The sequence below is a fragment of the Neoarius graeffei genome, chromosome 22 (genome assembly GCF_027579695.1).
Source record: "Neoarius graeffei isolate fNeoGra1 chromosome 22, fNeoGra1.pri, whole genome shotgun sequence".
Taxonomy (NCBI): domain Eukaryota; kingdom Metazoa; phylum Chordata; class Actinopteri; order Siluriformes; family Ariidae; genus Neoarius; species Neoarius graeffei.
Window position 1 is genome coordinate 9,811,345 of NC_083590.1, and position 15,243 is coordinate 9,826,587.

Sequence of the window (15,243 nt, forward strand, 5' to 3'; positions counted from 1 at the left end):
CAATTTATTTATAATCAAAAACTGAGACAGGTGGATGAAAGAGTGATAGTGTGATAAAAAGTACTATACTAGTATTACTGAGTGATAAGGAGTCCTAGTGAATGCTTGATAAGTAGACAATAATAAATAATTAGGTGTATTTTTCGGCGCACACTATACGCCCACACTACGACTCAAAATAATAGTACTGGCAAGAAATAAAAGTTACTTTCAACCCTGGCCATAATGAACACCATGTTCAAGCCTAAGGGTGTGCATAAGTGCATGTGGCATGAGGACATCCTAGGCCATAGATTTATGATTGACTTTGTAGTTGTTTCGTCTGATCTGTGACCGTATGTCTTGGACACTCAGGTGAAGAGAGGAGCGGAGCAGTCAACTGATCACTACCTGGTGGTGAGCTCAATTAGATGGTGGGGGAGGAGGCCGGACAGACCTGGTAGGCCCAAACATGCAGTGAGGGTATGCTGGGAGCATCTGGGGGAAGCTCCTGTCTGTTGGATCTTCAACTGCCACCTTCGGCAGAGCTTCAACTGCATACCGGAGGAGGATGGGAACAATAGGGGTGTTCACATGGCACATATTTGCATCAATGCTGCACCGATGTATTTTGTTGCGATATATCTTACACCGGTGTAAATTTTGTGGAGCATTCACACGTCACAAACCTGCTTATTAGAAAGAAGCGTGTTAGCACTGGTGCAGCCCTACTTGCGTTCACACGGCAGTTTTTGCGACCGTGCTATACGATAGTAATAATGCAGAAATGAAATATGCGCATGCGTGAAAATGTACTTCCTTTTCCCGGTTGTCATGGCATCACCAAGCGCCGGGAAAACAACGTGCATGAAGACACCAGTGTTGCGACATACTGCTGATGTTTTCCAGCCCAAAATATGTTCAAATCCGCCAAAATGCACTTAAAACCGCCCAATCTGGCAACACTGGAAGACACACAGTTCTGTTGTTGATGATATTTGCCATTTTGGAAGCACAAAATACCAGGATGCAAATTATGCAATGCCCGTATGTAATCAAAACTCCTCACGCATAGCGAGTCTACCCCTGTAGCATTCAGACGTCCCATTTTATATCGGTGCTGCCCCGCAAACTAGCATTTACTCCGGAGTAAATTTCTTAAAGCACCTCCCAAGCAGGGTTAGATTTGCACCAGTTTAAGCAGCTTTCAGGGGCTACACCGGTATAACTTTGTACCGGTGTGAACGCTCTACCGGGGCAGCCCCGGTGCTACACCGGAGTAAAAGTTGCCATGTGAACACCCCTATTGAGCCCAAGTGGACCATGTTCTGTACCTCCATTGCTGAGGTGGCTGTGCGGAGCTGCGGCTGCAAAGTTGTTGGTGCCTGTTGTGACGGTAATCCCTGAACCTGGTGGTGGACACCTTTGGTGAAGGGAGCTGTCAAGCTGAAGGAGTCCTATTGGTCTTTGTTAGCCTGCGGGTCTCCAGAGGCAGCTGACAGGTACTGACAAGCCAAACGAAATGCGGCTCTGGTGGTCGCTGAAGCAAAACCTCAGGTGGGGGAGGAGTTCGGTGAGGCCATGGACATCGTCCAGCAGTGGAAGGAATAATTTGAGGATCTCCTCAATCCCACCTTCATGTTGTCTGAGGAGGATGCAGAGCCTGAGGGCACTTGGGAGGACTCGCCCATCAAGGGGGCTGAGGTTGCCGAGGTGGTTAAAAAGCTCCTTGGTGGCTGGGGTCCGGGCTGGATGAGATTTGTCCCGAGTTTATGAAGGTCCTGGATGTTGTTGGGCTGTCTTGGTTGACACGCCTCTTCAACATTTCATGGAGGTCGGGGACAGTGCCTCTGGATTGGCAGACTGGGGTGGTGGTCCCACTTTTCAAAAAAGGGGACTGGAGAGTGTGTTCCAAATATAAGGGGCTCACACTTCTCAGCATCCCTGGGAAAGCCTATGCTGGGGTGCTGGAAAGGAGAGTTTGGTCGATAGTTGAACCTCGGATTCAGGAGGAACAATGCGGTTTTCGTCCTGGTCGTGGAACACTGGACCAGCTCTTTACCCTTGCACGGGTGCTGGAGGATGCATGGGAGTTTGGCCAACTGGTCTACATGTGTTTTGCGGACCTGGAGAAGGCTTACGACCATGTCCCTCATGGTGCCCTGCAGGGGGTGCTTTGGGAGTATGGGGTTCGGGGCCCACTGCTGTGGGCCATTTGGTCCCTGTCTGACCATAGCAGAAGTTTGGTTCACATTGTTGGCAGTAAGTTGGACTCATTCCCAGTGCATGTGGGACTCTTCCAGGGCTGTCCTTTGTCACCAGTTCTGTTCATAACTTTTATGGACAGAATTTCTATGTGCAGCCAAGGGGTGGAGGGTGTCTGGTTTGGTGGCCTCAGGATTGCGTCTCTATTTTTTGCGGATGATGTGGTCCTGTTGGGTTCATCAATTTGTGACCTCCAGCAGGTGCTGGGATGGTTTTCAGCCAAGTCTGAAGCGGCTGGGATGAGGATCAGCACCTCCAAGTCCATGGCCATGGTGCTCAGCCAGAAACGGGTGGAGTGCCTACTTCGGGTCAGGGGGAGTTGTTGCCTCAAGTGGAGGAGTTTAAGTATCTCTGTCATGAGTGAGGGTAGGGGGAGCGAGAGTCAGCCAGATGGATCAGGGCAGTGTCAGCAGTGATGCAGATGCTAAACCGGTCTGTTGTGTTAGAGAGAGAGCTGAGCCAAAAGCCAAAGCTCTCAATTTACTGTTCCATCTACGTTCCCACCTTCACCTATGGTCACAAGCTATGGGTGGTGACCAAAAGAATGAGATCGCGGATACAAGCGGTCAAAATGAATTTTCTCTGAAGGATGGCTGGGCTCTCCCTTAGAGATAGGATGAGAAGCTTGGTCATTCAGGAGAGACTCAGAGTAGAACTGCTGCTCCTTCACATTGAAAGGAGTCAGTTGAGATGGTTTGGGCACCTTTTTAGGATGCCCCCTGGATGCCTTCCAGTGGAGGCTCTCTGGGCATGCCCCACTGGAAGAAAACCCTGGGGCAGACCCAGAAAACTCTGGAGAGATTACATCTCTCAGGTGGCCTGGGGAAGCCTTGGTATTCCCCCAGAAGGGCTGCTGGAGGTGGCCAGGGAGAGGGAAGTCTCGGCAGCTCTGCTTAGGCTGCTACCCCCACGACCCGGACCCGGATAAGCAGCAGAAAATGGATGGATGGAGTTGCCTGCACTCTGACAAACATGGTGGTGTTTACATACTGTTTTCTGTTTGTCCCCTGAAAACATGAAATCGTTCCACACCTTGCTTTTCAATGAAGCTGGTGGTTTTATTAGGCCTAGATCTGACATGTTACTCTCGCTCTCATATCTACACAATCTTTTTTCTTGTGTTGTAGCTCCCGCCTTTAGATCTAGTAGGCGCACAGCATTAGTTTAAGAAAGTAATATATTTTAAAACATGTTACTGTTGCTTTTGATACAGATTTTCTTAAAATACTATTTTCTGTATCTCTTGATTAATAGTTTTCTGTATCTATTGATTACGCATGTAAATGTGTAATAATGTTTTGGATAATGTTTTGCGACATGCCATAAAGTGCAAATGGTAAGCATCATAAAAATAACTGTGACTTTAGTTCTTAAAATAGAGTTTAAACTATGAGTTGATCCCACTGATCTCTACATAAAATATCTGGAGAGTTAATTGGCTGGTACATGCTGTACAGACGAGTGAAGCCATCTGGCTGCCATATTACCACATCCATTGTGTGTACTTGGCTTGCGTGTTAAACCATAGTATCTGATCAAAGTTGCCTCAAGAAAAGTATTTACTGACTTTTCTTTTCATTCCCTCCTCTAATTTTTTCAATTTTATCCACATTCCTTACATATCTTTATAGCACTCCTCTTCATTATTATGGTTTTTTTTTTCAGCTCAGTCTCTGATAATTTTTTTGAACAACTATTTTACTGCAATAATTATTTTTACAGAGAATATTTCAGTTTTTCTCTTATACAGCGTATCTTTCTCTTTTGTATATTTCTTCTTCCTTTCTATTAAGGACAGTTGTTGAAACAGGATTATTTTCTCATGTTCTTTGCCATTTTCACTTCATTCTCACAGTCATGTCTTAACAGTATTTATTGGTCACATAATTCACGTCACACATGAATGGATCCTGATAGAGTTCAATAACTTATAGATTATTCCTCAGTGCTCACACTATCATCTCACATCTCATTTTCTTTCACACACATTGGATTTTTTTAGACTACTGAATTGTTATATTGACCTTATTTTTGTTTGATATCATTATATATAGATATTGCCTGATGTTATTGAGGTTTTCTTGAAATTTATGTCAAAATTATTCATGATTTGGAAATAATTTGTTTGGAAATATTGTGTCATTAATAGAGTATTAGAATAATTTATTGTTTTGTTATAATTATGCAGTAAATTGTAATTAACTTAGGACTTGTTTAATTTTATTATTATTATTATTAGATGATTGATTGATTCTACATAATTTGTAACTATAGCTACGGATTGGGATCAATCTGTTTCTAAATAGTTAATTTGTAATATTTACATGTAACTCTCTGTCTCATCCATTATTTACATGATTAGTTTCATTTCATTTTTCATTCTGTGCACTAGAATTTATTTACTTATTTATTGCTGATCTGGAACAGTATATGAGGGTTCACATGTCTCGGGTAACAGGAAACCCCCTTCCTTTTGTGGCCCCTGACCACATGCTGTTTCTGTCATCGGTCACGTGGTCATGTAACTTGATACACGCCTCGAAGAGATGATTCATTTGTCTCGCGCTCTAAGACTCGACTCATGATTCGAAGACTCGGATTCATCTGACCGTCACCGCCATCACACTGTGTGCAGCATTTACTGAAATAAAGGGACTTGGATTTAGAAGAGCTCTAATAAACACATGTATGATACCCCAGTAGATTTAGGGAATAGAAACAGATAGCAGATTAGTCTGAGAAAGATTTTGACCTTTTCTGATATAAGATTTAATTCGACATTAGATTACTTTATTGGATTTTTTTTGTCCCATTTTTCAGTTCATGTAATAAACATTTCTTTATTCACTGAGACCAATTCCTTGGTTAGAGTTTCGATTTTTATTTTTGGATGACTGAAATTATATAATTTAAACAAAAACACAAATTAAAATAATGTTACCACTTTAGATGGGCAACACATATATACTATATATACCAGTGGCGGCTGGTAGTCTTTCAAACCGGGGAGGCTGGTCGGTTATGACATTTCCAGATTTTAAAAGAAAAAACACATCAATTTTACCCATACTCTTGCCTCTGATCTGGCTGATTGTTGGCAGCGTCACAAACTGTGAAATAACAGGTTCTTTTGGCCCATTAGCCTACTGTCCAATATACATGATGGTGGTGTTGGGGGGGGGGGGGGGGTATATTTTAACATTTTATATTTTAAAATTGTGGCATGTTGTTTAAAAATTGATCATTATTGAAAGCAGCTCTTTGTCAGGAACCTCAGCAGTAGAGCTGGGTGCCACACATTTCATTCAATGACACTTTCCCTATATTTTACTTATTTTGACTGAGAAATGTTTTATTGACAATTTTGATAACCCTTCACTTTAATCCAGGTCTGTAGTGTGAAATGTTCTCGGCTGTGTTTTTGTTTAAAAATGTTTTCCAAATTGTAGCTGTGTTTAATTCATATCCAGAAAAATATATATTCCAATATAATATACTCAGCATAAACATTTTAAATAGATTCTATATTTTTGGTCCATCCATGACGTATTACTAAAGTAGCCTATTTACTGTTGTTGATGTGGGTCACTTGCTGTTAGCCAATTCACTTTCTCGTACCAGGAGAGCTGAAAGGAACGAGTATTATTCCCTACCTTTTTCACCAAGTCAGTTTGAGGCGTTGGTCTACCCTGCTCTTTAATTTTAATTTTTTCCTCGAAAGGAAGACTGGCAAATGGCTTCACCAAAATTAAATAAGCAATGCTTGGCATCCGTGCGCAGCTTTCTTACTAGCTGACTAGCCCCCTCAAGTTCAGTCACTCAAATAAACGAAATTTCTGGAACTAAGATAGCAAACTTGACAACACTATATTTACAATGAAAATATATACAAACTAAAAAAGCTGGTAGAAACCGTATGTAATGAATGAAATCGAAATGTAAGCCGATCTCTTACAATACACCACAGCACTTGCGAATCCGCATGCGACTGAACTGAAATTCACCGCTGCCTGTCTATAGTTGAAACAAGCTGTCAATCAAAGAAAATATCCGGCCGCTTTCACCAATCACCAGTCTCCTCGCGGAAAGCTTTGCCATGTCCCTCCCATGTGAGGCTCGGAGTCCGTAGGCGGGCGTTTTCGCAGTATTTGTCCAATAACCGTCTTGCATTTTGATATTGAAAAGCGCAGAGCTCCCAAATGCCATTGAAGTCCACTGAGGCTGGGCTGCATCGCGCTGTCACGAGGGGGAAAAACTCACGCACACATTAAAGTTATAAGGGCATTTTTAGAGGAGGCTGAGCCTCCCTCGTTGTCTTAGAGCAGGGGTGTCAAACCTGATCCATAAAGGGCCATGTGGCTGCAGGTTTTCATTCCAGCCATGCAGCAGCACCCTGATTTGGCTTATTCAATCAACTGACACACCCACCCTTTAATCAAGGGTGGGTGTGGCTGCAAGTATTTGACTGTGTGAAGACAGTTCAGTTGATTGAATGAGCCAAGTCAGGTGTGCTGCTGCATGGCTGGAATGAAAACCTGCAGCCACAAGGCCCTTTATGGATCAGGTTTGACACCCCTGTCTAAGAGCAATCGCCCGTGATATATACATACAGTACCAGTCAAAAGTTTGTACACCCCACTCTACTCATTCATAGGTTTGTGTGTATTTTGACCATTTTCTACATTGTAGAACAAAAATGAAGACATCAAAACTATGAAATAACACATGGAACGGATGTGTAATTATGTGAAGTGTTATATTCAGAGTCTCCCTGAACGAGTAAACATTTCAATTTCATTGTTTGCTTTTTTTTTCCATCTCAAAGAGCCGAATCATTCATTCCCTGAACGACACATCACTCGGAGTGAATCAGTTTTCTGGAAGTGAAAGTGTTTGTCTTTCAGCCTCGGCGCCATTTTGTTGCTGTTCGGAGAAAATAATAAAACTAAAGAAAAACTCCAACCCCAGGCAGAAGCGGTGAGATGAATGAAGCCCAGCATGGAGTGCTGAGTAAAAGTAAGTGCTGTGTTGGAGAGAAATGTGGTTGTATTTGACTGAGCTCGTGTAAAAACAGCAGTAAAACTGCGCAACTGAAATCATCTTCCCTGTAAAGCTGCGCCATTACATGCGCTCCAGTTACACTCCCCCAAACTCTCTGAGACAGAGGGGAAAAGAAAAACAATCACAAATGGTTTTAAAACGCCAAAATAACCACAAAAAAGCGTTTCTTCATGCTTTATAGGTTAATACCGACCCCACACGACACAAAGTAGTTTCTACTGTCGCTAAGAGTGTAAACTCGAGCGGCGGCTACAGTTATCGACACCTTAAAGCAGATACGCAGAGCCTTTATTTTTAAATAAGTTTCTGAGTGGATAGGATCTCCGTCCGTGACTCTTGTATGCTGCATAAATGGGAATAAATATATATTTTTGAGAGTTAAAATCCACCGCAAAGTTGTTATTGGAGCTGAGCCAGCCAACCCTCAGCGCGTGACGTCACTGATTGTGGGTCGAGTCTCATTAAAGCAGGATGGGTGCTATAACTTATGCAGCATACATGGACATGCATGCATTTTCACTGATAAAACGTAAAAGGCTCATTAAATAATCAGATGAACTGAGACAATCACATTCTGAAGCAAATTAAATAATCTTACACCTCTAACTTAAACACACAATACAAGTCACATGTTTTAATCTAAATGCAGGGAAACAACGCGGTGTTTTTATCCAGATGAGAGTCGGAGTTTACCCGTCTGTGTTCTCGCTTCTTGAAGGCCGACTGTTTCAGAAACAATCTGACTTTCAGTTCTCCGCTCATTCACTTCTTCCCCGTAAGGGCGAGATGGCAGCGATATCCAGTTTAGAAATCAGACGGCTGCTCCGCTCTTTCACTTTTCTTCATACTGTGTGTTCCGCCATTTCCGTGGTCGCCAGTGTCCTGTTTTACACCGTGGTGTGCTGGGGGGGGGGGGCAGCACATCCAAGAAGGACACATCCAGGCTGGACAAACTGATCAGGCGGGCCGGCTCTGTGCTCGGCATGAAGCTGGAGACTCTGGTGACGGTGGCAGAGAAGAGGACTATGGACAAACTACTGAACATCATGGACGATGCCAGTCACCCTCTGCACACCGTCATCAGCAACCAGAGGAGCCTGTTCAGTGACAGAATGCTCCTTCCCAAGTGCAGGACGAACAGACTCAAAAACTCCTTTGTCCCTCACGCCATCAGACTGTACAACTCCTCTCTGGGGGGGTAACAGGAGGACAGAGGATGGGAAGGAGCAGTAGCCTAGCCTGACAATAAGCAATACTGGACAATGTGCAATATAATGTGCAATACCTCTCCTGATGGGCTTTTTTTTTCTCTTCCCCATGTTTTATTCTTTTTTATATTTGTATATGTAAATACTTAATTTAATTTCTCTAGAAGTTTTTCTCTATTTTCTATTCTCTGTTTATCCTGTAATGATGCTGCTGGAATCTTAAAGGGATACAGAAAGGACCAACACAAGTTCATTTATTCGTAAAGATTATAATATTTTGTCCACCAATACATGGCAGTTTTTATCAGTAAACACATCGTTTTTTTACAAATCGACACAATAGTTCGAAATATCACAGATTCAAGCACCCCGCCGAAAACCGTTCTACTCGCCAGGAAGAAGCCGGATATGACGACAGCGCAGTAACCAGGAAAATTCTCGGATGAATGTTTACATTCCTTTATACGCGTTGAGTTGCAGAATCGTTTTTTTTTTGTTGTAGATTCCCCTACATATTATGTGAGAATGCCGAATCGATGTGTTGCTGCAGGTTGCTGTAATATTCCTAGTCACAATGTGACACTTTTTAGGTTTCCAAAGGACTCGCATATGAGGAATCTATGGACAAAACAAATACAACGAACCCGTGCTCAATGTAACATTCTCAAAATATTATGTTAAAGGGATAGTTCGGGATTTTTGACATGAATCTGTATGGCATCCCCATCAATAGTGTTGTGCAAACACACTGACTTACCCCTGACAACATCCTGTGAGTCCAGTTCTTGTCCAGTTTTGGTCCAGACGAAAGTAGTCCGGCAAGTTTGTTGGGGTCACGAAAGTAAAACGTTTTTCGTCTCAAAACAGTATGTGTTCAAAAGAGTGATATATTTGCATCACAAAACCGTTGCCAAATAAAAAGTCAGACCTCGCAATCGCTTGGCACTATTTTCTCTCCCTTCTTATCACTGCGCGCTGCCGGCTTCATCCAGCTGCGGCTCCAGCTTCAAGGATAAGCTGGAGCCGCATAAGTAGGAGTCCCGGCGGGTGGTTTGTATTCGATTCGTTTATATCCCGACCTTGTCAGCTGTCAGATTTATGTTCATGGACCCGGTAAGCTGGTAAATAATATATATATTTTTTTCTTTACCAAATTCTAACAGAAAACGAGAGCGCCCGAAAGGGAAAGCCGAGCCGCCTCACAGCTGTAATGCAAATTGCTTTCCTCCTCAGTATACAAGTGCGCTTCCATGGCAGGGAAAAAGAAGCTACCACTGCTGCCTATGTAGTGCCCTATTTATACAAATAGGAGTCATTCAGGATTCAGCCATGACACGGAGCAAAAACATGGCTGAAAGGACATTGCATGGACTGCATGGAGCAAAAATCATCATCAGACACTTCGAGTTCTCTATCTGGCACATATGGTTCAAATCGATATGGTTGAATATCTCTAGGTTGAACCTGTGAAAGTTCTCTTTCTTCTAACCCATTATCATCAGATAATTCTTCTGAAAATTCGGACAAATCCACGCTAATTTCACTGACATCCGAGTCAGACATTGCTTTTCCTTGTTGTTTACACAGAGTGGATTACTGCGCTGACGTCACAATATGGCGCCCAGATTATCGTATGGCAGCAAAAAAAAAACGAATTGGGATAGCGATTACTGCCGATGTTATTGTTAAATATCTTGGATTTTGTGATTTGGATACTAGCTTGCCGTATATCAAAAGAAAGCAAATTTTATGCTAGATCGCGATATGGAAACAGTTTTAGGACAAATTTTAATGTCCATTCCCCTTTAATTTCCCTGAGGGAACCCTCCCAAAGGGATCAATAAAGTTCAATCTAATCTACTGCTGGGCTCAGGCAATTACTAAAACCCGGGATGGAACAGGATGTCACCGGTTTTAGCAACAACCGCGGGGAGGTCACTGCCCGAGCGATATGTCCCGTCCCGTTCCATCCCGGGTTTTACCAACAACCCTCGGCTCACTCCGGGAGGACTGGTGCAACTGAACTCACTTTCCTTTTAAAAATAAAATAAATACTTTCCTTTTCTTGTGGTTTTCTTTTCCTTTTAATTGTTGGGACTGCACCCTCTTTCAATACGGGCTTATAGCCAACGCTCCTCAACAGATCAGAGGTCTCGTACAAGTCTTCAGTAAAATGTGCAGAGGAGAGATCACTTCATAGGTGCCCAATGTGCCCGTGAACAACTCGCAAAACGCATCCAAATCTTTGCAGTTTGAACATTCTTGGGCCATGAATGCAATGTAAATCCACCTTCTGTCGTGTTGCTGCACCGGCCAGCAACACATCTACGTGGCATGGTGATAAATTAGTTCAAAATGGAGGCTCGGAGTTGCAGTCAGCTCTGTGTTTTAGTATAGCGTAAATGGCGATGAGACCGATAGACTTCCTGCTGTGACGTCACAGATGTCAAGGTCATTCACGCGGACCGCTACCTATATAAATCACTTTAATCATAAAAATTATTATATTAGATTTATTATTAGCGCTTAAAACTATTCCTGTGCCATTCTTGAGGTCTCGAGGCATTTATAAATGAAAGTGAGGCCATGGTTCTGCACATCTCCTTTAAATTGTTTTCATTACTTGATACCTTTTAAGTTAATATGCGAGAGTCCTTTATATTTTGTTTATTTTACTTTATTTTATTTTTATTTTGCTCAACCAAAAGAAGGAATTGTATGTGACTTTGAAGTGCCTTGTTTGTACTATATGCTCTAAATAAAATTTTGAAGGGGGAAAAAAAAGTCTTATATAAGGAGCGTGTGAGGGGGAAAAGAAAAAACAAGTCATATTAAATGGTTTCAAAATGCAAAAATAACCGCAAAAGTTTCTTCATGATTTTTTTATATTAATACCAAACCCACACTACACAAAATAGATTTTACTATCACTAAAAAGTTCAAACTACTCCATTTTATTTGTCACTATTTATTCATCATGTTTGATGAAGGGCGGCACGGTCGTGTAGTGGTTAGCGCTGTCGCCTCACAGCAAGAAGGTCCGGGTTCGAGCCCCGTGGCCGGCGAGGGCCTTTCTGTGCGGAGTTTGCATGTTCTCCCCGTGTCCGCGTGGGTTTCCTCCGGGTGCTCCGGTTTCCCCCACAGTCCAAAGACATGCAGGTTAGGTTAACTGGTGACTCTAAATTGACTGTAGGTGTGAATGTGAGTGTGAATGGTTGTCTGTGTCTATGTGTCAGCCCTGTGATGACCTGGCGACTTGTCCAGGGTGTACCCCGCCTTTCGCCCGTAGTCAGCTGGGATAGGCTCCAGCTTGTCTGTGACCCTGTAGAACAGAATAAAGCGGCTAGAGATAATGAGATGAGACGTTTCATGAACTGGACAGAAGTCAAGTCAACTTTATTGTCAAATATGCTATACATGCTCGACAGCAGCACAGATGAAATTTCAGTCCTCTCTGACCCATGGTGCAAACAGGCAATGCAATAAGTAAAAATAGAATAACTGAAATGAACAGTATAAATACTTTAGATAAGAAATAGACATAGATTAAACACTGAATAAAAATTGGAGCAAAAGGACATAAACAGTCAAGGGCACTTGAGGTACAGCAGGTAAACATGAAATAAGCAGTATAAACAAACTAATCGCTGTTAAGGTGAGGTAGTGCGGAATAGTGCAAATGAGCGAGGTAAAGTAAAATGTGCAGTCCCTGAGTTCAGTGTGCGAATGAATGTTGAGAGAGTGTGGTGTGTGTGTGTTGGGGGGGGACTGTGAGGGTGACATGATGTCAGATGCTGAAGGGGGGGCAGGGGGGTGTGCGGGCAGAATCTGTGGCGGGGGGAGGAGGGGCAGAACAGGGAGGGAGTTGAGCCTCCTGACCGCCTGGTGAAAGAAACTGTCCTTGAGCCTGCTGGTTTTGGCTCGGAGACTCCGCAGACTCCTCCCTGACAGCAGCAGGCTGAAGAGGCTGTGAGATGGGTGAGTGGGGTTACCTGCAGTCCTGATGGCTTTGCGGGTGAGGCGGGAGTTATAAATATCCATTAGAGAAGGGAGAGAGACACCAATGATCCTCTCAGCTGCTCTCACGATGCGTTGCAGAGTCTTGCAGCAGGACACAGTGCAGGCGCCGTACCACATGGTGATGCAGCTGGTCAGGATGTTCTCGATGGTGCCTCTGTAGAATGTGTGTGTGATGGGGGCCAGGGCTCTTGCTCTCCTCAGTTTGCGGAGGAAGTACAGATGCTGTTGGGCTTTTTTGGCCAGTGGTGCGGTGTTGTTGCTCCAGAACAGGTCTTCAGAGATGTGCACACCCAGAAACTTGGTGCTGCTCACCCTCTCCACTGCAGCACCATCAATAGTTAGTGGAGCATGCTGGGTGTGCGCTCTCCTGAAGTCCACAACAATCTCCTTCATCTTCTCCACGTTCAGGCGGAGATTGTTGTCCTTGCACCACATGGCCAAGTGGCTCACCTCACTCCTGTAGATTCTCATCGCCACTGTTGATGAGACCCACCACAGTCGTGTCGTCCGCAAACTTAATGAAGAGATTAGAGCTGGATGTTGGTGTGCAGTCATGGGCCAGCAGAGTGAAGAGGAGGGGGCTCAGCATACATCCTTGGGGGGGGCCCCGTGTTAAATGTGATGGTGCTGGAGAAGTTGCTGCCGACCCGTACAGTCTGTGGTCTCCCCGTCAGGAAGTCCAGCAGCCAGTTGCACAGGGAGGTGTTGAGTCCCAGCTGATCCAGTTTATGAATGAGCTGCTGAGGAATGATTGTGTTGAATGCTGAGCTGAAGTCTATGAACAGCATTCTGACGTATGAGTCTTTTGTCTCCAAGTGGGTGAGGGCTAAGTGGAGGGCAGTGGAGATGGCGTCATCGGTTGAACGGTTGGACTGATATGCAAACTGGAAAGGATCCAGGGTGGGGGGGGAGGGCAGACTTGATATGCCACATGACTAGCCGCTCGAAGCACTTCATGAGGATGGGAGTGAGTGCGACCGGGCGGTAGTCATTGAAGCAGGAGGGAGACTGCTTCTTCGGGACCGGGATGATGGTGGTGGCTTTGAGGCACGTGGGGACAACAGCCTGGCTCAACGAGATGTTGAAGATGTCTGTAAAGACATCTGTGAGCTCCTCGGCACAGTCTCTCAGGACACGATCAGGAATGTTATCAGGACCCGGGGCTTTCCGTGCATTTTTCGTCCTGAGAGCTCTCCTCATGCTGTTTGGGGACAGCATCAACACCTGGTCGCCGGGAGGTGGTGGGGTCTTCTGTGCCATGGTGCTGTTGTCTGCCTTAAAGCGAGCGAAGAAGTTGTTCAACTGATTGAGCAGAGGGGTGGAGTTATCACAGGTCTGCGGCGAGGGCTTGTAGTCTGTGATGGTCTGAATCCCCCGCCACAGGTTCCTGGTGTCTCTGCTGTCGTTGAAATAGTCAGCAATGTTCCTGGAATACTGTCTCTTGGCCACCCTGATGTCTCGTAACAGGTTGGCCCTAGCTGTCCTCATGCCCACCTCATCCCCAGCTCTGAAGGTGGCATTCTGAGCCCTCCTTTAGTTTAAATTCATCATTTAAACTAAAAAAAAAAAAAACATTTAATGCTGGTAAAGGAAACCGTATTAGACTTGAAGTAGCTTTTCTATTAATTACAAATTATTTTAGTCACCTTCAGATGTGAAGGTTTTTTTTTTTTCCCAGTTTTAACTGCATGTTTGTTTTTGTTTTTTCTAGGAGTGAAATTAATTCCAGCAGAAGAGATCAGTGTCTTCAGGAATCAGCAGTGAGTCCATGAGCTGTGTGTCCGTACACTAATATTCAAAAATGGAGAGCCGTGATCTGGACACAGATAATGTGACCCCACCCTCAGAAAAGCGGTAAGCTGCCATGTTCTAATATTTTAGTCATTAACTGTTCATATCTGAAATATGGAGTGAGTAGATATGAAAAGAATAACTGAACAAAAATTTATCCTCAGAATGAAGTTATCAGTCCCCACTTTAAACATTCAGATTCTGTTCACTGTCAGTAAAATGATGTTCTTATAAAATAATAAAGCAGTTAAAGAGTAAAGAGTAGGTATGAGACGATACACTAAAGCCACGATACGAGTCGTATCCCAATACAGGCTTCACAGGACCAGACTGATGAGACGGTGTTGACACAAATCACACCACTGCAGTATCAATACAGTAGGAGTGTTCAACTCACATTCTGACACATCAGCATTTCTGGGAGACTCTGAAGATCCATCAAAGTTTATCATTTTTTTTTTCATATCCTATCAACTAAGAACAATAATTAGAACAGGATGTTTCTGAAGATAAAGAAGGGATAACAAACTATTGAAGTGTAAGCACTATGAGGTAATAACATTTATTCTACTGTTTTTTATGAATGCGTTCCTTTGTTTATTCACATTTACAGCAGCTGTGTTGAGAAACAGGATGAGCTCATTGGGATGATGCGTATTTCCTGTGTCATGACCCTGTCTGTTTTGGGGTGTCTTTAGCGCCACCCTGGTCCGTGTGTTGCTTAAGGTGCAATCAATAGGTGACTGGTCCAGGTGTGGAGGATTACAGATAATGGGGGCTTGGCCTATAAAAGGTCTCCCAAGAAGGCAAGAGGGAGCTTCCTCCTTCATTTTGGTTTGGTTAATTTACTTGTATTCACACTATAACACTGCACTTTTACTTTATGTATTTTTGACGTTCTTTCATTATTTAAATAAAT

General features: G+C 43.6%; 1 protein-coding gene across 12 annotated transcripts in view; it reads left to right on the forward strand.

Annotated features, from left to right (window-relative positions):
* LOC132870616 (NACHT, LRR and PYD domains-containing protein 3-like) overlaps nucleotides 1-15,243 on the forward strand; it is a 164,740-nt gene that overhangs the window by 95,383 nt on the left and 54,114 nt on the right. The window contains exons 1-2 of one of the 12 annotated variants that reach the window (XM_060904326.1): nucleotides 7,123-7,260; nucleotides 14,245-14,387. The exons of 10 other annotated variants lie outside the window; for them this stretch is intronic. In XM_060904326.1, coding sequence (XP_060760309.1) covers nucleotides 14,335-14,387 — 53 coding nt within the window. In that variant the 5' untranslated portion in view covers nucleotides 7,123-7,260; nucleotides 14,245-14,334. Of the gene's footprint in view, nucleotides 1-7,122; nucleotides 7,261-14,244; nucleotides 14,388-15,243 lie in introns of those variants that run through there. One more of the 12 variants, XM_060904327.1, reaches the window with a different exon arrangement.